At 43.8% G+C, this 24,462-nt stretch overlaps 1 protein-coding gene across 1 annotated transcript in view; it reads left to right on the forward strand.

The window, feature by feature from the left end:
- Window positions 1-24,462, forward strand: part of LOC143997262 (NXPE family member 2-like) — a 68,996-nt gene that overhangs the window by 11,832 nt on the left and 32,702 nt on the right. Inside the window, exon 5 of the mRNA XM_077492800.1 lies at window positions 14,376-14,591. Coding sequence (XP_077348926.1) covers window positions 14,376-14,591 — 216 coding nt within the window. The remainder of the gene's footprint in view (window positions 1-14,375; window positions 14,592-24,462) is intronic.

The raw sequence follows: 24,462 nt of genomic DNA on the forward strand, positions 1-24,462 counted from the left end.
CCTAAGCCAGCTATGCTGCCCGGTGGCTCCACCTCGATTGCGGACACCGCAAACGGCGCGAACAGCGCTCAGAGCTCAGAAATACACCAAGCTCATTCTCTGAGACTGGCAGACCTTCAAGCCAACTTACAGGCTATGTCTATGGACATAAAGGCATCCTTTTCTGCAGCCATCAGCGAGATAAGGGCAGACATACAAGGGATTGCAGCAAGAACAGGAGAAATGGAGCAAGCTTCAGCCCATCAAGCAGAGGCAATTAAACAGGTACAAAAAAATGCTGACTTACACCTCAACCACATCATAGACCTGAACCACCGCATAGAAGATTTAGATAACAGGGGGAGAAGGCACAATATAAGAATCAGAGGAGTCCCAGAAATAACTGATCAAAACCCGGTTGAGCAAACGGCAGCCGCATTATTCAATGAGATTCTGGACAGACCCCCTGACTCCCCCATTGAATTTGAGAGGATTCACAGAGCTCTCAGACCCAGGGGTAGAGAGGATGACCCCCCTAGAGACATAATCTGTTACCTTGTTAACTTTCCCCTGAAAGAAGCAATTCTTAAAAAAGCAAGAAAGGCAGAATCATCTTTAATGGAAATGAAATCAAACTGTACCAAGACCTATAGAATATTACACTGCAGCAATGCAAAGCCTTACGCCCGATCACAGAGCAACTCCACACCAGAGGCATTCCATACAGATGGAAATTTCCTTTTTGTCCATCAGCCACGTGGAGAGGCCACACAGCGTTACTGCGCACTCCAGATGACCTACAAGCATTTTCCGAATCTCTTGATCTTCCTAAGATTGAGGCACCAGAATGGTATAGTTCCTTTACACCGAACGAATGGTGGATCACAATCTCTAATAACTACACTCCAAGAACCCAGAGGATAAGAGACCGCCGCCGCAGATCACCTTCTCCGCATTATAGCAGAAGAAACGCCTTCCAGAGAAGTCCTACAATCTCCCCACCCAGGCGCAGAGATCGCATAGATCACCAAGAACAAATGTACACCTGAAGCCCTACTTTCCAGTTAAGCCAAACTCCTAGAGGCTATCACAAAATGTAACATCATCTATTCAACGCTTCCAATACCCTTGATTTTTTATTTATTATTTTCTCCTCTCCCTCTTGTTTCTTTTATTTTTTGTTTTTTTCTCCCTTCCCTCTCGCAAAGATTGATGCCACAATCAACACTTGGTAAGAGGTCCTAAGAGGGGGGTGTGGTGTAAAGAGGGATTACGGAGCCGAAGGGAGAGTATATTTCTTCCCCCCCCCTCCTTTTTTTTCTCAGTTTCTTCCACTTGTGAACTGTTTTACTATTGTATAATTACACAAGTAAGGATTTGTAGTGACCCCTCCCCCCCGACACTCACTCCTAGAGTCCCCACAGTTATGGTCATTCCTTATACCAAGACAAACTCTTTGAATGTCTCAGACCAATCAAGACTTACAGGCTTGTGAGCACAGCCCATTGGTATGGTAGATCACGAAAAGGAATGAAGGGGACAGAGAGATAAGAGCGGGGAGGATAGAGATAAGATTTATTGTTGAATGGGTCCCTTCGATGCTTACAAACTGATTGTGAAAATATCTAGTCAGGCTGCTACTTTCAACACAAATACGATCAACGATTGAAGACAAAGAATGTTGTTTTTATGCATTCTAATGAAAATTATTGTATTGAACTATGTGCAGCCTGGTAGATATGAATATATGTAACAAAGAATGTTTATGCATACTTGTTTTGGGTACTAAAGTTAATATCACCCTGATAATAGAGTTTAATATAAGATGAATAAGACACATGCAATGTTGACTCAGGTTAAAAATGTTTATAGCTCGGAGTTCTAATAGAGCTAAGTTATATGAGGGTAGGCTCTGAGGAGAATTCCCCTCCTTCAGAAATAGGAGTTGAATATGCAAGGCGCCATTTTATAACCAATTTTTACCCCTCCTAAACACCAATAGGAGAGATGTCTAGATTCGATTACAGACAATATAATCGATATGTAAAGTTTGTCGGACGTTACCAATACACTTTAAAGGCACACAGTTACACAATATATATTGCCTCACATGTTTAAAAATAGATAATGAGGAAAAATCATTACTTGAAACCATAGCTATAAGTTAAAATACAAACTTAGGTTATTGGAATAACTCAATTCTGGTTTACTGCTTATTGCATAATATACACATGCTGCAAGCAACACACAGTTTTTCGATACTTTGGCTTCCTCGAAAGGCCAATCAAACGATCTGTTAGCTGATTTCAGTCACTTGAATTACACAAATGTTTCAAAAATACCATATGACAAGATACTTCCCCACACCATCTGTCCCAGTATGATTCCACTCTTTTATTTTGATGGCTGCACCACGTTAGCATGTACATAACACTATCTAACTGTTTTAAGTTCAAACTTCAATCCTTCCCCTGGCCCAATATATCATGAGCACACCCTTTATCACTTAAACAATTTAGCACTGGCTTCTCCCGAGTGCAGGAAGTTGTACAATAGAAAAGAGAGAAAGAAAAAAAAAGAGAAAGGAAAGAGATCCTTACTGATTAATTTACTACCAAGCACTCAGCAATTAAAAGCCTCCATCAAGTCCTGTGTAGACATCGTTCTCACACAAAGAGCAACCCCCATTGCTCTTTAAACATACCGGATCTTTAATAGGGTAGACTAGCAGGTCTATTTCTACCCCCGGTCCACCTCCCACCACATATTCCTCCCCCCCCTCCCATCTCCCTTCCCCTTTTAACTTTTTTTTTTCCCCCTTCCAATACAAACCTACCCCCCTATTTGGAACCGTAGATCAAACTTCTAAGATGACTAACTACAAACAGACATCCAGTCCACTAATGATTAACTTTCTTTCAATTAATGCCAAAGGACTTAACATACCTGAAAAAAGAACCAAACTTCTCAATGAGCTTCACAAACACAAAGCAAATATCATTTGTATTCAAGAAACGCTTTTTAAATCTGAAAAAAACCCGAAATTGCAGGACAAAAGATTCCCAATGGCATATCACGCCACAAACCCCGAAGGGAAAACAAAAGGGGTCTCTGTACTGATTTCCAGACAGACACCATTTCAACTTCAGGACACTATGGCAGACCCTGGAGGTAGATACATTTTCCTAAAAGGCAAATTAGGAAGTCATCCCATAACTATTGCTAATATTTATGCACCAAATACTAAACAGGTAGCCTTCTTTCGTAGAATCAAAGACCTATTAACGACTTTCGCTTCAGGAATTATCATCCTAGGGGGGGACTTCAACATCCCGCTAAATCCCACAATAGACACTTCTAAATGGAGCATCGAGCCTTCCATACAGAGCACTGAAACAAATCAAAATCCAATTACAAAACCTCATGCTACATGACGCTTGGAGAACCCTTAACCCTCAAACCAAAGACTTTACATGTTTTTCCAACGTTCACCAAAAATATTCAAGAATTGATTACTTCTTTATAACACAACCAGACTTAACCCTTCTGAGTAACAGTACCATCGAACCAATGACTTTATCAGACCACCACCCAATCACCATGACTTTAACCTTCCCAGAGAAAAACACTAGCACCAAAACATGGAGACTGAACACTTCCATACTGAAAGACCCTAAAGATGTATCAGAGCTTAATGAAGTATTAAAAGATTACTTCACACGAAATGATAACGGAGAAACCTCCTCAATTACGCAGTGGGAAGCACACAAGTGTGTGATTAGAGGGGAATTTATAAAAAAGCTAGCCAAAATAAAGAAAGAAAAACAATCCAAAATAAATTCACTGATAGCCCATATCCACAATCTAGAAATAACACATAAAAAAACTATTGCAATCTCAGCATTTGAGGAACTTACGAACGCAAGAAAACTCCTTGCAGAAGAGTTGAATATATAAACTAAACGGCAATATATCTTGAGACACAAGATATATTACGAGCAAGGAAACAAGAGTGGGAAGCTGCTTGCTAAAGCAGTTCAAAACAAAAAAATCTCAGCAACAATTCACCAGATAATGGACAAACAAGGCAAATTACAATCCTCAAATGAGGAGATTGCAAAACAATTTGAACTCTACTACCAATCCCTTTATAATATCCCATCCAATCCCAAAAGTCCGCATAACTCAGACCTAAGAGCTAAACTTATCCAAGACTTTCTAGGAAAATATAGTCCACCCCGAATCTCAGGTACCACAGCCCAAAAACTCGAAGAACCAATTTCCGGCGCAGAACTATATAAAGCTTTAAAAGAGATGAAAATAGGAAAAGCCCCAGGCCCTGACGGATTACCCCTTCAATACTATAAGACTTTTATTGAAATATTAAAACCACGATTCTTGAAATCTTTCCAATAATTGCATACTGAAAAACATCCCCCCAACTAACTTCTAGAGGCACATATATCCGTAATACCTAAAGAAGGCAAGGACATAACCCAGGTCACAAATTATAGGCCGATTTCCTTAATCAACGTAGACGTAAAATTATATGCAAAAATGTTAGCAAATAAAATTCTTCCTTTACTAACATCCCTAATAACACTTGACCCAGTGGGCTTTATACCTGGCAGAGAGGGAAGAGACAATACGATCAAAGCTTTAAACATTAGTTATTGGTTAACCTCCAAACAAAAACAAGGATTCTTCCTCTCCCTCGATGCAGAAAAGGCGTTCGATAGGGTGGCTTGGGATTTCATAGACGTGGTCTTGAATCATATAGACGTCTTACCTCAAATGAGATCTTACATTAAGGCACTTTACTCTAACCCGACTGCACGAGTTCGAGTAAATAGCCACCTATCGAACGCCTTCAAATTACGAAATGGCACCAGACAAGGTTGCCCTTTATCCCCACTTCTATTTGTCCTTACTCTAGAACCGTTACTAAATAAAATCAGGGCAAACATCGATATCAAAGGAATTGAGATACAAAATAACACATATAAAATTGCAGCATTCGCTGATGATGTGCTCCTTTTCCTATCAGAACCACATACCTCCTTGCCTAATCTCCTAAAAGACCTGGAACATTTCCATCTTCTTTCCAACCTAAAAATCAATCACTCCAAATCAAACGCTCTCAACATTACACTGCAGCCAAGTTCAGTAGAGCTCTGCAAGAAAAATGTCCCATTTAATTGGGCAAAACAGAGAATTACATATTTAGGAACTGAAATCCCCTTGAATCTACAAAACCTATACCAATTAAACTATATACCCATTCTAAAAGAAACACGGGAGGATCTTAGAAGATGGAACTCCTTAAATATCTCGTGGTTTGGAAGAGCTTCGCTGATAAAAATGACAATTCTGGGAGGCGTGGCTTGGCCGCTGACCGGAATGGCCGCATAAGTGCTGAGCTCCTCTCATCCACTCAGCTACACATAGCATCCAGCGCCATCCGCCACCGCGATCGACTCCACGGAGCCTCAGGGATCACCCCACGTCTCCAGGGACATGACCCGCGGCAGAACCGCCGCCCACGGGGCGAAGAAGCTCACAGATTTTTACATTAAGCCGGCCGGCGCGCAGGCCCAAGATGGCGCCGTTCGGGACGAAGGCCTCACTCCGCAACAGACACCGACGGCCTCGGTGGCTCCTGCATCCTCTGAGGATCATCTCTCTGACATGGAGGACTCTGGAGAGCGGCAGCGTTCGCCCTCCATGTCGCCGGCTGACAGAGGTAAGAGAGCAGCAATCTCCCCAGCACACTCTCCCTCTAAGCCTCCATTAATGAAGAAGCAACATGGCGCTGGCACCTGTAGTCCCACAGCAGCGCTGACTGAAACTAGCTCTTCACTGGCAGCTTACAGCACATCAGATAGCCCTGCATCTGAACATACCCTGAAAGCCATGCTTCTCTCACTACAAGCTGACATGCAGAAGGAGCTCAGATCCTCCATTAACCATTTGATGGACAGAATGGAAGACATGGAGGAGCGTATAGATCATATAGAGCACCATCTCTCTGCTGCCACTAGCTCTCACAACACTGTAGTTGACATTCAGGATGAACATACTTCTGCGATTCACCAACTGCGTCTTAAAGTCGCAGACCTCGAAGACCGCTCAAGGCGGAATAATATCAAGATCAGGGGAGTCCCAGAGTCTGTGTCACCTCCCGATATTGTCCCCTACCTGCACCAGCTCTTTCACAAGCTTATTCCGGCTCTCACACCGCAGGATCTCCTTATTGACAGAGCGCACAGAATACATAAGCCGCAGCACCTCCCAGACACAGTTCCCAGAGATATCCTGGCTAGGATACACTTTTTTAATACTAAGGAGCAGATAATGAGGGCTGCAAGAACCATACGCAACCTCCCTGATCCCTTCACTAAGATTCAGCTATACAATGATATCTCAGCCGCCACCTCACAGGCACGCAAGGCCTTCTCTCAAATCACTGCGATACTTATAGAACATAAAATCGCATACAAATGGGGTTTCCCCACCAAGCTTCTTGTAAACTACCAGCAACAACAAGTCGCATTCTTGACCCCCAAGGACGGTTTCAAACAACTACACAACTGGGGCATTGCCCCTCATGTGCCCCCGGTTCCGCCGCTGAACTCTAGACCTGCAAAAATCACCCATCGATGGGACACGAAACCTAAATCCTGAGCTTCCTACCATAGGGGGCTGCCCCCTTGGGCACCCCCCCTTGGGCACCCCCCCCTTTTCTTTTTTTTTTTTGACAAGGCGCTTGTCTTTTCAGGTTAAAGTGGATGACTGTTTCTCTCTCCTCTTTTGAACCCCTACACGCCGAACTGCCACTGTGTGCCAAGCACACGGCATTATTCTCTTCCCATATCTACCTGTGTACCTTATCCAAAGCCACCTTCTGTTCTTTCAGGAACCAACTGGATCCTTAGTTCACGTCTCTATATCTCCCGGTCATAGATATAGGTACATTACTACTGTTTGTGTGATTTATCGCAACTTCGCTTTTGTATTTTTGTTTTTTTTCTTTTTGTTACAGTTACTGTTTGGTTACTTGTACACTTTGACTTATAGTCAACGGTTATTGTATTCATTATCTGCTCGCAGAGTTAATATTTGCACTTAGTTCTGTTGAAAAGGTCCGTCAATTTCAGTACCATCTTGACAACTGACCCTATCTGCTAATGTCCCTTACAATCACGTCCCTTAATGTTAAGGGACTGAATAGTCCTTTCAAGCGCTCTCTCTTATGGAGGGAAGCTGCGACTTCTCATTCTGATATCCTATGCATACAGGAGACCCATCTCTCTTCCCGGAACTCACCACAATGTACCAATAAACGCTACCCACATATCTTTCATTCTCGCACAGATAAAAAAGTTAGAGGTGTTCTGATTGCAGTGCGCTCTACGGTGGCACTTACAGTTTCCAATGTAGAGCAAGACCCCGAAGGGAGGTTCTTAATCCTTTCCGCTTCCTTCAATAACAAACCCATGGTGATTGTGAACATATATGCTCCAAACACTCACCTAAAGCCCTTTCTTAAATCCATCCTCGCCAAAATACAACAATACCCGAAAGATCAAATCGTTTTGTGTGGAGACTTCAATGCAGTACCAGATCACGCATTGGACTCCTCATCCCCCCAAAGGAGAAGGTCCTCTACCCTCTCCTCTTTTTTACATCTGGAAGAATTCTATGACCCCTGGAGGTGTCAACATGGTACTGAAAGAGACTATACGTTTTATTCTTCTGCTCAGAGGTCATATTCCAGGATTGACTTGTTCCTGACATCCAAAGTGCTATTGCAAGCAGTTGCTTCCACTAAAATTGGTGTAATATCGTGGTCTGATCATGCCCCCATCTCTATGGTTCTCAATCTCTCCCCTCCTACCTCCCCATTCACAATCTGGCGACTAAATCCCAACTTGATCAGCACCAAGGACATTAGGGAACAGGTCAAGACTGCCATAAAAGATTATTTTGATGTAAACCAGCAATCTGTCCCCAAGCCCACCACGTGCTGGAATGCACACAAAGCAGTCCTACGGGGAATTTTGCTACGACTGGGGGCTCAGGAGAAGAAAAAGCGCACAGCGACCCTTAACATTTATCTAGATAAGATAAAATCACTAGAGAAGGTTAATATGAAATCCCCCTCTGCCTCAACGCACGCAGAGCTCAGCAAACTAAGATCTGAATTGAGTACTTACCTCCAGAATAAACATGAATTCTATCTGCGAAAACTCAAACTAACTTGGTACTCTCAGGGTAACAAATCGGGGAAAGCCCTAGCCCAACAATACAAACACAGGACTGCCCAATCCACAATCTCCCACCTAATAGATTCTAAAGGTAACAGACTGACTAATCCTAGAGACATAGCCAACTGCTTTCGCGCATTTTATCAACAATTATATAACTTAAAAGACTCCACGACGGATCCACAGCCCACGACAGAGAATATCCAGACATTTCTCTCCAACGTTACCCTCCCCTCCCTCTCCCCTTCTCAAACTGCTGACCTAGCCTTACCTTTTTCACAGCTGGAAATTAAAAACGCAATTAAAAGTCTCCCTCTACATAAAGCCCCGGGTCCAGACGGCTTTGGAAATGAATATTATAAGACGTTTGTAGATGAACTGACCCCGCATTTATGTAACTCCTTTAATCACATGCTGGCCACGGGAGAGATCCCCTCGGAATCCCTAGAAGCAACCATCACCACCATACATAAACCGGGGAAGGCCTCGTACGACCCGGCTAACTATCGCCCTATCTCATTACTTAACACCGATCTAAAAATGTATGCCAAGCTTCTTGCTACCAGACTTTCACAACACATGACTTCCCTCATACACCCGGACCAGGTGGGCTTTATTCCCCGCCGCCAAGCCTCAGATGGCACCCGCAGGTTTGTAGACCTTATCCACTGGGCAGAGCACAGTCGAACGCCTTCTCTGCTGATATCACTAGATGCAGAGAAGGCGTTCGACAGAGTCCATTGGGGTTATCTTGAGGCAGTTCTCCGGAAATTTGGCATAGAAGGCGAGTTCTTACAAGCTATTCTAGGTCTATATACCTCACCTACTGCGAGGGTCCGCACTTCTGGTATTCTCTCAAATCCCTTTAGAATCACTAATGGTACACGCCAGGGTTGCCCACTCTCACCTTTGATTTTCGCGTTAGTTATGGAGCCTCTGGCGCAGTCCATCCGTGCGCACCCCCATATACATGGTATTAATGTAAAAGACACCTGTCATAAGATAGGCCTCTATGCAGATGATGTCATCATTGCTGTCTCTGATCCAGTGAAATCCCTTCCTACCCTGACTGACGTCCTACATAAATTTGGTGAAGCTTCCCTTTACAAACTAAACCACTCAAAATCAGCCATGCTTGGCATAGAGATCTCTCCAGCGCTCAAAGCAGAAATTACTAAATTAGCACCCTTCTCCTGGGCCCCCAGCTCATCTCTGCAATATCTAGGCATTCAACTAGTTTCTCCTTCCTCTGGTTTGTTACGAAGTAATCTTGTCTCGTTATTCACGAAACTGAACAATTTATCCTCTAATATGACCTCCTTGAAAGCTTCATGGGCTGGAAGGATAGCCCTAACCAAAATGTTTCTCCTTCCACATGTGCTCTATTTTTTTCGAACCCTCCCGCTTCCGATTCTCTCAGCTGACCTAGCTAAACTGCAGCGTACCTTAGATTCGTTCACCTGGGCAGGACGTAAACCCCGCTTAAAATCTTCTGTCCTTAGCACTCCCTCTACCTCAGGAGGGATGGGATCACCGGACGTAAAAAAGTACTACAAATCCATCATCCTTGACCAAGGGAGACAACTATGGTCGCAAGACCCCAACACGAGATGGCACCAAATCGAGGCAGCTACTCTCCCAGCGGATCCACAACTGACCCTAGCAGCGATCTGGTTGTCTCTCCCGACCACACGATCCATTCTTCCCACGGTAAGGGCCTGCCTATCTCAATGGAGTGCAATACGCAAAGATCATCTGGGTATACACAGATCTGCATTGAACAATCTCCCCCTACTAGCACTACAACTTCTCTCTCCGGACCTAGCAATTAAGCACTGGCATGAAGCCGGAATCACCACCATCGGAGCTTTGTTTCTTGGTCCGGATCTAAAAAGCTTCCAACAACTGATTTCGGACTTTAATCTCTCACATCGGGACTTTTATATCTACTTAAGGCTTCGTCACATCATCTCTCAAAGCTCAACAACTCCTGACACAACCTCCAAGGAGCTCCTCCATTTCTATAACCGCCCTCTTACTGTGTTAAAGGGCATATCCTTTATCTACAAACTCCTCTCCAAACCCTCCTCTTCCTCAAAATCTTCGAGCATCCTCTACTGGGAATCCTTACTACATTGCTCTTTCACCATGGAAGATTGGCATAGAGTTCTTCGCACCCCTCTAGTCATCTCCAAAAACATCACACATTGGGAAGCGGTCATGAAACTGTTTCATAGGTGGTACTACACTCCGCAAAAGTTAGCGACCATCTTCCCCACTCATTCCCCACAGTGCTGGAGAAATTGCAACTCCACCGGGGACTTATTTCATATCTGGTGGAGCTGCCCGGTTATTGGACCCTTTTGGCTACAAGTTTCCGCTCTGGTTCAGACCTTAACCAGCTCCCCCCAACAGCTGACTTCGCGAATGGCTCTCTTTGGTCTGGACTCCCAATATTGGCCTTCCTCCTGTCTACCAGTGGTACACCACGTCCTAATCTCAGCACGCCTGCTTATAGCTCGTGCGTGGAAAAACCCCCTCCCTCCAACCTTAACTGAGCTTATTAACACACTTAATGTTCATTGTCACATGGAATTTCTTTTCTCCAGAGTTCACATGACAGAATCTAGATTCTACAAACAATGGTCTTCCTGGTTATCACACCCAAAATGTATTAAGCTTGTCTAACTAGTAATCCATCGTCACCAGACCAAGCAGAGCCGGCAGCGAAAGTCACTGGTTCAGTGTACTATTTTTTTATACAGTATTTGTAAGTTAGCTCTGATGATCCTGCAGCTCAGGTTTTTCGATTCAAGCATCTTCATCAATTTCTTCCTATATCTTACCTGTTTCTCTTCCCTTCCCTTCCTCCTGATCCTTTTTACTACCGTATTGGGACTAAATCGCACTCCCACTTAACCTTACCTTACCCTGTTTTATCTGGCGTGGCGCCCCCACTCGACACAGCCCATTGGGGTGTCGAGAGGGGACGAGATGCCCTCGGACCTAGCGATAAGGAATGTATAGTATACAGCAACTGGGCCCCAGACTCGTAGCCCTTCTTTTTCTGTATCTTGCCTATGTTAGTAACACGTTTCTCAACTTATCTAGGCACTCTCTGCTTATCTTATTTTTCTTTGACCTGTCAACTCTTTGTATCGCATTTGCATTGGTTGTTATCAATATTTGTTATTGTATTATTCTACAATAAAACCTTTTGAAAAAAAAAAAAAAAAAATGACAATTCTACCTAGATGTCTCTACATAATGCAAACAATCCCCATCAGAGTGCCATCATCCTTCTTTGAAGCCTTCCACAAGGCATGCTCCCTGTTTATATGGAGGGGCAAAACCCCCAGAATAAAAGTATGCCAGACTAAATCTCCCTAAACACAAAGGTGGTATAGCTCTTCAGGATCTAAGGAAATACCATCAAGCAACACTCCTAACATGAACAGTTGATTGGAATATTCACAAATCTGTAAAGGACTGGGTGACGCTAGAGCAATCTCAATTTTCCTCACCAATCCAATCACTACCTTGGATTCACCCCAAATACCACTCTAATAGCATCAAATTACATCCCCTAGTTGGGCCCACAATAGAAACCTTTCGCAACACATTCAAATCCAGGAATTCTACTCCCTGGTATAGCCCTCTTACACCTCTGAGAAATAACCCTGACTTCCCACCAAGTCTAGAAAAAAACTTCCTTAAACATAAATGGCCACACAAGGAAATCCTTACTAAACACTTCTTTAAAAATGGAACAATATTATCTAGAGAAGAACTCCATAAAATGATCGCACCCCTCCAAATACCCCAATGGACCTACAATCAATTCAGACACTTCCTGACCGATAGACAGACCTCACATTTCTGGACACAGCCCCTTACGACTCTTGAAGACCTTTGTACGAAAAAAACTCCACACAGACATATTATCTCAATTATTTATAACTCATTATTTGAAGGGTTAACAGACTTCTCCAACACGGCATGTAAAAATTGGGAAAAGGACCTTGATATCTCAATATCCGAGGAACAATGGGAAAAAATACATATGTACGCACACAAAGGGTCACTAAACGTAGCCACACAAGAAAGTAGCTATAAGATTTTAACCAGATGGTTTAGGACCCCCTCTACTTTACACAAATTCTCTCCCTCAGTTTCAGAAAAATGTTGGAGATGCAAACGAGAAGAAGGCTCGATGCTCCATATATGGTGGTCCTGCCCCTTGATTCAGCCCTTTTGGGAAGCAGTTCACAAAACCATAAACGCAATCACCTCAGAACACCTGAACTTTAATGCAGCACAATACCTCCTTCATATCAATGACTTTCCCAGGTCATGGTTAACGCTGCACGTCACTGTATTCCTTTCCACTGGCGATCAGATGCCATTCCAACGAAATTGGAATGGTTTAGAAGAATAAATAATATAGAACAAATTGAAGAACTTATAAGTATATCTCAGGAGAATATTTCAAGATTTTTTGCAACTTGGCATAAATGGATAGAATTTAAGAATTCTTAGGAATATAAATCAATTATCAAGCAGTAACAAATTGTATTTATAAGGTAAATTGAAGGAACACATGTTACTATAAGTATCAGTCTCATTGTTCCCCCCCCCTTTTTTTCCCCCCCTCTCCCCCTCCTCCTCACCCTCATCACCCGTACCCCCCCCCCCCCCCCCCCACTCTGTTTTTTTGTCAACTCAACAATCAGCGGCTTTACATAAACATGTTGGAATATTATATATAACTGACCACAAACTAAATGTTTTATTCATCAAAATATAGATTCTACTTTCCTCTATAACTGTATTTTACAACAAACACATGTTGAACTTGCTCTACTGTATATTTCTATACCAAGGTGTATTTTGTTTTCTTATTCACCCAATAAAACTTTGTGAAACAAAAAAAAAGAAATTTGGTGCCAGTCACTTTTGATCTTTTCAAAGTTTTAATGTGGAACTTGAAAGAAGGTAGTAGGAGAGAGTGTAAAGGGTCTCAAATACCAGTAGCAGATCACTTACAGACTCCTTGGATCCAGCTTCACAGTACCATAACCTTTAAGCCGACCCGGTAATACTGCAAACACTTTTTCGGATGTACAACAAGATTGGACTTCACAGTGTCAGAACCTTTAAGCCGGTGACACTGTGTAAGCATGTTTTAGATGTAAAGAAAACAAAAGTTTATATGAAGTCATGACCAATAGACGTTTTAGATGTAGGTGCGTCCTCCAGAGACCAGCCTTGATCCTGGCTCTCTCCAGCAAGGGCCCTCCCCTGGGTCTTCTCAATTTGATTTGGCTACTTCCACGCTGGGCAAGACAGCCTAAGGACCATATCAGGATTAGTAGGCCCCCAGACAGGCATTCTGGGCCTACACGCAGAGATCACTTCAGCAGCACCTCCTCAGACCAAAAGGGCCGAGGGAAGAGAGCGAGCACATGGCCCCGTCCAAATATAAATCCTCTACCAGAATGCACCAGTGGTCAAGAACCTCCTAGTGGGCTGACTGGAAGAAGAATAAATGATCATAATTCAACCTAATTGTACTACCTCATACTGGTCTGTGGTACCAGTGATATCTACTGGTGACAGTGAGAATTGCACAACCTAATTGAGATTGGGGAAAGACCAGAAAAAAATGTACAATCAATCTGAGCTATTACAAAGAAAGGAGGAGCAGCGCAATCTTATACTGTTTCAACCAAATTTATTACACCCACTAATAAACCTAATAATAAAAAGTGGTATATAAACTGTGCAGTGTAAAACCAATATTATATAGCCATAATAAATATGTCTAAAAATGAAATGCCTCCATGCAAAATATTATTGGTAAACAATGGAACACAGTGTATATACCAGTTTTTATTATTAGGCTTATTAGTGGATATAATAGGTTTGGTTGAGACAGTAAAAGATTGCGCTGCTCCTCTGTTTGTAATAACATTATCAGTGTATCACTGACAAGTTAGCAGCAGCATTCTTACCCAAAACTCCTCAATTCATTTTACTTCTTTCCATAAAACCCCAAGTTTAGGACCAGGGGGGGTACACAAATTTTGAGGCAAACCAACAAATATAATTTGTCTTTTTTTTCCGTAGGTGTTACTGAAGGAAAAGAAAAATGCACATTAGGAATGAAGTTAGAATATCCTAGTGGATATGTCATGAAGGATGTTTGGTATCCAAAGACATGCAGTATGCTGAAATATGACAACCTGGAAGAACTGGACACATGCTTGAAATGGAAGTTCATTTATCTGTTTGGTGATTCGACTCTAAGACAGTGGATATTGTATTTGAAGAATCACATCAAAAGTACGTTTGAAACAATATAAAAGAGTGTGATATTTCCTTGGTGAAACTGTAAATCCAGGATGGGTTGTCAGGATAGTCAGGTCCCAGTTTTTACTGACAACCTCATTGATAAAAAAAAAATATGTAACATAACTTTTGTTACACTGTATTTAAATTTTGCATTGAGTGGAGAGGGATGTCAGGTTTTTATTGCTCTCTGTGGCCTCTTTCCCCATTGATAAACTTTGACAGGTTAACATTGAATATAGGTCATCTTGTATGTGGATGGTCATTTCTATTATAGTTCTGTGTTTTGCATATGCTGGACACTTCACTCCCACATGGTAGAGAGAGACCAACCAAATGCAACTTTTATGCCCTGTACACACGGTCGGACATTCCGACAACAAAATCCATCGGATTTTTTTCCGACAGATTTTGTGCCAAACTTGTCTTGTATACACACGGTCAGACAAAGTTGTCGGAAAATCCGATCGTTCGGAACGAGGTGACGTTCGTTGCGTACAACAGGATTACGTGGAGGCTAGTAGCCAATAACTTTGGTCTCGTAATTTCCGTCTAAATTTTCTACAAGCGATCGAAAAAAGTCAGATCGGATTTTGTTGTCGGAAAATTTCAGATCCAGCTCTCAAACTTTTTCCGTCTGGAAAAAGTCCGATAGAGCCCACACACGATTTTCCGACAACATAATCAGATCAGACCTTTTCTGTCTGAAAATCCGACCGTGTGTACAGAGCATTACTCTCAAACTACACTGTTGGTATTTTTGACTTCTGCTTCTATTTGCAAACACTTGTCATCAAAGTCTCTTATATATACTACTCGTTCTTCACACCTGTACTGTTGGTACTCACTTGATTTTGCACTTGAATAATATCCACAGTTTTGTTCTAAATTGGGACAGCATTTCTGCAAATTAAGTTGGAGATTTAGTCAGGATCAATGGCGTCCTCAATGATGAGAAATACAGGCAGACATTATCCATCATGCCATACCATCAGGGAGACATGTGATTGACCCCAAATGTATTCTCCAGTAGGACAAGGACCCCTAACCTACAGCCAATGTCATTAAGAACTATCTTCAGCATAAAGAACAAGGAATCCTGAAAATGATGGTTCCCCCCACAGAGCCCTGATCTCAAAATCATCAAGTCTATCTGGATTTGAGGCAGCCTATATCCAGAGAAAATCTGTGGGTTGTTCTCCAAGATGTTTGGAACATCCTACCTGCCGACTTCCTTCAAAAACTGCGTGCAAGTGTATTTAGAATAATTGATGTTTTGAAGGCAAAGGATTCTCACATCGTATCAGTGGCGGTGCGTCCATTAGGGGCGCTTCTCTCCAGCCACCCCTCTGTGTACTATGGATAGATTCAGGCATTTCATGAATCTATCCACGGCTGCTGTAGCTGGCGCCTTTTCCGGCACCTGGCGCCTAAATTACAGCAGCGTGGGGGTGTTTTTAAGCACCTGATTACAGCCATAGGCTCTAATAGGCTTAAAAAAAGGTGCACTGCGAGCACAAACTATTATGCTCAAAGTGCACCCAGGTGTGTTAGTAAAGCAAATGAATATTTGCTTTGCTAACACAGAACTGCCTCTCAGCCAATCAGGAGGCACCTGTTTGGCTAAAGGCAGAGCTGGTGCCAAGGCATACAGAAAGAAGACACGCACGGAGGAGTTGGATGACATAGCATCCATTGCAGAGCTACCGTCCCACAGCTCGCCACCTGACCAGCGGCCTAACACACCATCACGATAGGGTAAGTGTCGGGCAGACACAGGGTTGGCGGGCAGGCACAGTGGCTGCATATTATGAGCAAAAAGGCTGCAATTGATGGAGCAAAGTTGGCTGCATTTGCGGGGCACAGTGGCTACATATTATGGGCACAGAGGCTACATATGATGGGGCACAGTTGCATAGTATACTAGCATATTATGCTATAATTTTGCAGGTGAGAGGATTAAAGCGGAAGTAAACCCAACAATTTAATAGTTTAAAAAAACAGTTACATTCCCGGCATGCCGGAAATGCTAACTGTCACATTGGTTGTGCTCTCAACCAAACTGTCACACCATCCAATGGCTGGTGTCATAACTGATCACATGTGCAGCATCATAGCAGTTGAAGATTAAACAGAGGCCAAGATGGCAGCTTCCCTGGCTGAAAATGATAGGAGGGTTTACTTCCACTTTAATTTCATTTTTTTTTTTTTTTTTTATTTCGGTGGTTTACTAGTGCTTTAATGGATAACAAGTAAACTATTAACACTTCTATTTATGAAAGCGTTCTTAATTTACAGTATTTTGTTTCACACCTGACTAAAACTTTTGCACAGTTGTGTGTGTGTGTGTGTGTGTGTGTGTGTGTGTGTGTGTGTGTGTGTGTGTGTGTGTGTGTGTGTGTGTGTGTGTGTGTATACACACACACACACACACACACACATACGCAGTGCCTTCAAAAAGTATTCATACCCCACATTTTGTCATGTTACAACCTGAATGTATTTTATAAGGGTTTTATGTGATAGGCCAACACAAAGTGGGACATAATTGTGAAGTGGGAGCAAAATTATAAATGGTTTTGAAATTTTTCCACAAATATCTGAAAAGTGTGGCGTGCATTTGTATTCAGCCTCCTTTACTCTAATACCCCTAACTAAAATCTAGTGGAACCAATAGCCTTCAGAAGTCACCTAATTAGTAACTAGAGTCCACCTGTGTGTAATTTAATTTCAGTATAAATACAGCTGTTCTGTGAAGCCCTCAGAAATTTGTTAGAGAACCTTAGTGAACAAACAGCATCATGAAGGCCAAGGAACACACCAGACAGGTCAGGGATAAAGTTGTGAAGAAGTTTAAAGCAGGGTTAGGGTATAAAAATATATCCCAAGCTTCTCATGGAGCACTGTTCAATGCATCATCGGAAAATGAAAAGAATATGGCACAGCTGCAAACCTAGCAAGACATGGCTGTCCACATAAACGGATAGACCAGGCGGGGAGAGCATTAATCAGAGAAGCAGCCAAGATGCCCATGGTAACTCTGAAGGAGCTGCAGAGATCCACAGCTCAGGTGGGGAGAATCTGTCCACAGGACAACTATTAGTCATGCCCTCCTCAAATCTGACCTTTACGTAAGAGTGTCAAGAAGAAAGCGATTGTTGAAGAAAATCATAAGAAGTCCCGTTTGCAGTTTGCGAGAAGACATGTGGAGGACACAGCAAACATGTGGAAGAAGGTGCCCTTTTTGGCCTAAGAGCAAAACGCTATGTGTGGCAGAAAAGGAATGCTGCGAATCACCCTGAACACACCATCCCCAGTTTAATATTGATTGGACCCTGGGCAAATGTTTTCTTGGGCCCCCCATAAAATTTCACTCTCCACCTGCTCTGAGACATACAATAAATAGCAGCTAGACTTAAAATCAGTTTACTGTATCAGATCAGACAGCGATTGTGATTGGTTGCCAGAGGTTACAGTGTATTTTTACTACTTACTGACTGGTTGCTAGAGGTTACACCAAACATTACGGCTCACTGATTAGTTGCTAGATGTTACAGCACGTGATTTCTGCTTGTTGATTGGTTGCTAGAGATTACTGTACAGTAATACTGCTCACTGATTGGTTGCAGCACATCATCTCCTCATTGCAGGGGGCATCATATACATATGAATGCCACCTTTACTTACATAACTACGCTGCCAGATGCAGCTATTTACATATGAATGCTGCTGCTATTTACATATCAATGCCGGTTATTTACATGTAAACACAGGGTCTGCCAGACACAGCAAGGGACAAGGGAATTTAAACTGGGATAATTAGCAAGTATAAGCCAGCTGCTTTGGGCCCCACAACAATGACAGGGCCCAGGGCAGCTGCCCCTTTTGCCCTGCCTTAAAGACGGCCCTGACCATGAAACATGGTGGTGGCAGCATCATGTTGTGGGGATGCTTTTCTTTAGCAGGGAAGTTGGTCAGAGTTGATGGGAAGATGGACGGAGACAAATACAGGGCAATCTTAGAGGAAAACCTGTCAGAGTCTTCAAAAAACTTGAGACTGGGGCAGAAGTTCACCTTATAGCAGGACAACGACCCTAAACATGCAGCCAGAGCTACAATGGAATTGTTTAGATAAGGGCTGTCTTTAATATTGATTGAACCCTGGGCAAAAATTTTCTTGCCCCCCCATGCAATTTCACTCTCTACCTGCTCTGAGACATACAATAGCAGCTAGACTTAAAATCAGTTTACTGTATCAGATCAGGCAGCAATTGCGATTGGTTGCCAGTGGCTACAGCTTACTGTTACTTACTGTTTAATGACTGGTTGCTAGAGGTTACAGCACACATTATGGCTCACTGATTAGTTGCTAGAGGTTACAGCAAATGATTTCTGCTTGTTAATTGGTTGCTAGAAAATACTGTATAGTAATATTTGAGGTTACAGCACATCATCTCCTCACTGCAGGGGAGCATGATACACATATGAATGACACCCTTATTTACATATCAATGCCGCCGGCTGCAGCTATTTACTTAGTAAAGCTTCTGCTATTTACATATGAATGCTGGTTATTTACATGTAAACACAGGACCTGCAGGTGGGTCATCTGTACACAACAATAGGGCAGAGCTGGGCAGCATTAGTACCAACACTTCACACTGAGATATCGGGACACAGTCCAGGACTAAAATTTCAAGGGACAAGGGAATTTAAACTGGGATAGTTGGCAAGTATGAGGCAGCTGCTTTGGGCCCCACAACAATGACAGGGCCCAGGGCAGCTGCCCCTTTTGCCCTGCCTTAAAGATGGCCCTGCTCGGGAGGCCTGGCTAGCCTGTAATGCACAGTGCTGCTCTCTCTGGTCTCTGGCAGTCGTCACAGTGCAGTTGAATGCACTTGCTTGCTGGGAGCGGATTGTGGAAGCAGGCGGAGCTCTGTGAAAAAACAGAAGTTAGTTCATGAGGGTAAATGTTCTTGTCCCACATTTTAGTCCCGTTTTCAAGATGAAACGGATTTGATTTTCGTCATCATTTTTGTCAGTGGACGAAAATGTAGTGTACTTTTAGTTTTCATCATCACTGTAAAAATGCTGCTGATTAAAAACTTTGACGGTTTTGTTGATGTAATTAACGCTGTTTTACACATCCAAACAACAGTTGTTGCAAAGAGATTCATAGAGAAATAAAAAAAAATAGAATCCCACAAATCCATGTGCAAAACTTGAACTGTACACAGTGAAAATGTGAAATGTAACAATAAGGCCGCGTACACACGCGGGGACTGTTCGCCCAACTTTGTTCGTCAAACAGTTTGAGCGGACAGTCCGCTCAAAATTAGCATGGACGGACTTGGCCACACACGACGAACGAACAGTCCGCTGAAACTTGCGCGATGACGTGAACGGCACGTACAACGGGACTAGAAATACGACGTCCTATACACTGCAATGCAACCTTCGCCGTGTAAATCCTTTCTGAGCATGCGCGGAACTTAGTTTGACGAACAAGCCTACACACGGGCGGACTGTCCGCTCAAACCAAGTTTCAGCGGACAGTTTTACGGAATTTCCGAAAAACTTTGTTCGTCAGACTGTCCGCTGAAACTGTCCGCTGAAGCCCACACACGAGCGGACTGTCCGCCGAAACACTGTTCAGCGGACAAAGTTGAGCGAACAGTCCCCGCGTGTGTACGCGGCCTAAGAAAAAACAGTCCAAAGTGTAATACTTTCAGTGCAGGAATCTATGTAGCCAGTGTATAAAAAGGGGCATATAGGCTTGATGAAATCCCATTCCATACAATCAACAAACCTGCTTACCAGATACAAATGGCCCCCAATGCATAGGGTTGATGAAATCCCATTGCATACAATCAACAAACCTGCTTACCAGATTCAAATGGCCCCCAATGCATAGGTGGTCAAAAAAAGCTGAGAATGGTGGGTTTGATTTACCAAAACTGGAGAGTGCAGCTCTGCATGGTAGCCAATCCACTTCTAACTTCAGCTTGTAAATTTAAGCTTTGACTAAAAACCTGGAAGCTGATTGGTTTCTATGCAGAGCTGTTTTAGTAAATCAACCATATCTTGTGTTGCACCCTCCTAGGTAGGTGCTAGGATACATTTCAATAAGTGTTAGAGTTTGTTTTTGATAGAATGTAGCTGCCACACTGTAGGCAGTGTGGCTATAAATTTGTGTAGGTAAAAACATAGTTTGGCTTACTTTATCCAGTGAGCTGTGATTATTTAGGACTGATCTGTGTGCTCTGCTGCTGCCAGTCTGCTGGATATCTCCCTCTGTATCCAGGTAACTTGAGAAGTTTCTGCATGATAGGTGGTGAGCTATGCAGATGGCAGCATGAATATTGATACAGCCCCCACCTATTCCAGAAAGACAGGTTGTGCTGGCACATTGGGAGTTGTATTTATTCTGGGAGCACACAGAGATCTGGGTCTTTAACCAGCATAGAGGAGTCCTCAGGCACAAGCTGCCATGAGGAGGCCTCAGATAAGTGACCTGAGGGAGAAATGCTGTGATCCCGCGTGCTTGAAACCCCTCCTATGGTCCCACACTCACCGACAGCAAGAGTCAAACAAGCACATTTGTAAATGAATAGTCTCTCTGCACTTCTCCACTCTGTCAATATAATCTCCAGGCAATGTTAGATGACACACTGAGTCAAAAAAAACATACTGTATTAAGTGTATGGATGAATGGTCCCTTATGTTCCTTTTCCTCTCTCTCAGTAAATCTCCGGGCTCAACAATAAATAAACACTTGAACGACCGCAACATACAGGGATATACAATGTACTACTGACATATAATCACACGCATAGGTTGGACTTAATCAGGGCCACTATCAGGGGGTTACAGCCCATACACCTGTAAGGGGGCCCGAGCGGGGACCGCTTCTTTGGGTACTTTCCCTGTATATCGTCTGAGGACAGAGGCTGCAATGAAGCTCTCTGTGACAGACATTGGCTGCTTACCACAGCAGCACACCTAGCGGAGGGAGCGGGGCTCCTCCATTCTGACCAGGGGCGGACTGAGGGCCCAGGGTAAGTGGATGGGGGGGGTACACTTGTCATTGTAGGGCAGCAGCTTCTAAATACATACACTGTGCCAGTGTTCTGTCGAAAGAACACTGCAGTGTGCTGAGGTGGCAGAGCTCCCTGTAGCTATTGCTGGTCATGATGTCTGCTCTCACTACAGGGAGGAAATGAAAGGAGATTTTTTTACAGAGTAAAGTCTCCTTTCTATATAACATCCCCCAATCTCTATGTCCAGATAATGTGAATGCCATTTCTGACCATTCATGTAACCTGGTGTTTATGTGGTGAGTTTACACCTCTGATTGTACAGACTCAGCGCTTGGATAACACGGGGTTATATGAATGATCATAACTTTATTTCACATTATCTGGACATACAGAGTGCTAGGTGCTGGATTATATAGATATATATATTTACATCTTATAACAGGACAATGTTTTCTTTGAGTACCAATTTTGTATTGTATTATATAACTTGTATATATTAGATGAGCACAACAGTTTTTTTTTAATTATTATTATAAACATCCCTATCTGACTACATCTCAGCCCTCTACTCTCCCCAGCTTGCATCACCCCGAGACCACTTCATATATCCAGCTGTAGGACATCACTCGGACACTTATCTACCCAACATCATTCCCTGGCCACCCCAGACTGCCATTAAAATAAATCCTTCCCCTTTCTGCCACTTTCATACCCTCCACACTCCTCTCCTCTACATACTGGAGGGATTATAATGGACTTGATCTGGGCTGTACTGACGGCACAAAAGGGATAGAAGCACTAGAGAGGGAGGACACTGTGAGAGAGGACCGAGATAGAGATCAGATGAGACTGGAGAAGGATGACATGGGCTGGAGGAGGAGGACATGGGTTGGAGGAGGAGGACATGGGATGGCAAACATGGGACTGCAAAAGGAGGACATGGGATGGGGGACCAGGTACTGGAGAAGGAGGTGGAATGGCGGAAATGGGACTGGAGAAGGAAGGGGACATGGGACTGGAAGGAGGAGCACATTGGATGGAGAAGGAGGATGACATGGGATGGAGGAGATGGGACTGGAGAAGGAAGAGGACATGGGATAGGGGACATGGGACTGGAAGGAGGAGCACATTGGATGGGGAAGGAGGAGGACATAGAATGGCAGAAATGGGACTGGAGAAGGATGAGGACACGGGATGGGGGACAAGGGACTGGAAGGAGGAGCCCAGTGGATAGAGAAGGAGGAGGACATGGGATGTAGGAGATAGGACAGGAGAAGGAAGAGGACATGGGATTAAGGAGATGGGACTGGAGAAGGCAGAGGACATGGGATGAAGGAGATGGGACTGGAGAAGGAAGAGAACATGGGATGGAGGAGGAGGACATGAGATGGGGGAGAAGGGACAAGAAGAGGAGCCCATGGGATGGAGAAGGACATGGGATGGAGGTTATATTGGGTTGTAAAAGTATTAAAATAAAAGTGGGTGCACTGAAGGACTTGGCGGGATGGCCAGTGGGTGGATTCGGTGGGACAGCCAGTGGGCGGGCCTTGGGAAATGTTTGTGTTCAGGCCCAGGGGGGCCCAGACCTAAAGCTATATAAGGGGCCCCAAAATTTCTGATGGCTGCCCTGGACTTGATGTCTTATTTCAACCTCACCTACTATGTAACTATGTAATACAGCATTTCTGTGACATAGTGTCAGATGTCTGGAGGGAGGCCGAGATGCTGAGAGGGCTCCCCTTGCAGCCGAGTGCAGCACAACCCTGAAGATGACACAGGGATGCAGTGCCCACAGTAGCACAGGTTGCCTGGTAGCAGCGACAGATGACAGGAGCTGAGTTGAACAGGACTCTGGGGGAAACTGTGCTAGGAAAGTCCAAGAGAAGGATAAACGAAAGTCCAATAGCAGGATCAAGGCCAGGCCGGGGGTCAAACACGGAAGATCAGTCCAGAGGTCGGATCTACGGGTCCTGAGCTGAAGACTAGAGTATAGGAGTCCAAGCCAAGCCGGGATCGGATGCAGGGAGCAGACAAGGAACGTCGGGTACAAGCCAGGGGTAAGAGCCAGGAGAACAACAGGAGCAGGTCAAACAAGCCGGGTAGGTACACAGGAGATCAGACAGCAGGAATCACGGACACAGGTACACAGGAGAAGCTGACGATAATCCAGCGATGCAGCACTGTCAGGTGAACGTTTAAATAGGTAAGGCGCCTGGGTCACGTCGTGTGCGTGCCAATGCGTTCGTATGCCTACGACGTGTAATGCTATGTGTTCGTACCACCATCACGTACGCACGCTCGAGCAGACGTAACATCGAACGTTCGTTTTGGAATCACGTTGCGCCTCCGAGTGCGCTGACGCACGTTAACACGACCATATCTTGCGAGGTTGCGCATAGGGATGCGCCTATTTCCCTGACAGTGCCCCCCCCCCCAAGGGGCAGCCTCCTGATGCCTAAACGAGCCCATTTTTCGGGATGATGGCTGCGAAACCTGTGTATAAGCCTAGGAGCATGTACATAACTTGCAGGTTCCCAAGAGTTTTCTTCAGCAGAATACCCCTTCCACTTAATTAGAAACTGGATTGTCCTACCTCTCCGACGGCAGTCAAGGATAGACTCTACTTCGAATTCAGTTTCATCTCCAACTTGAACCGAAGGCGGGGGCGCTTCTTCTCTCCCTGAAAAAGGACTGGAAATGACACGTTTAAGAAGAGAAACATGAAACACTGGATGGATTCTGAAAGATTCAGGCAAAACAAGTTCAAATGCTACGGGGGTTAATTTCAGGTTTTATCTCGAAAGGGCCCAGGAACTTAGGTCCCA

This window comes from Lithobates pipiens, unplaced genomic scaffold (assembly GCF_037356315.1).
Source record: "Lithobates pipiens isolate NorthernLeopardFrog02 unplaced genomic scaffold, aLitPip1_a1.2 Scaffold_19, whole genome shotgun sequence".
Taxonomy (NCBI): domain Eukaryota; kingdom Metazoa; phylum Chordata; class Amphibia; order Anura; family Ranidae; genus Lithobates; species Lithobates pipiens.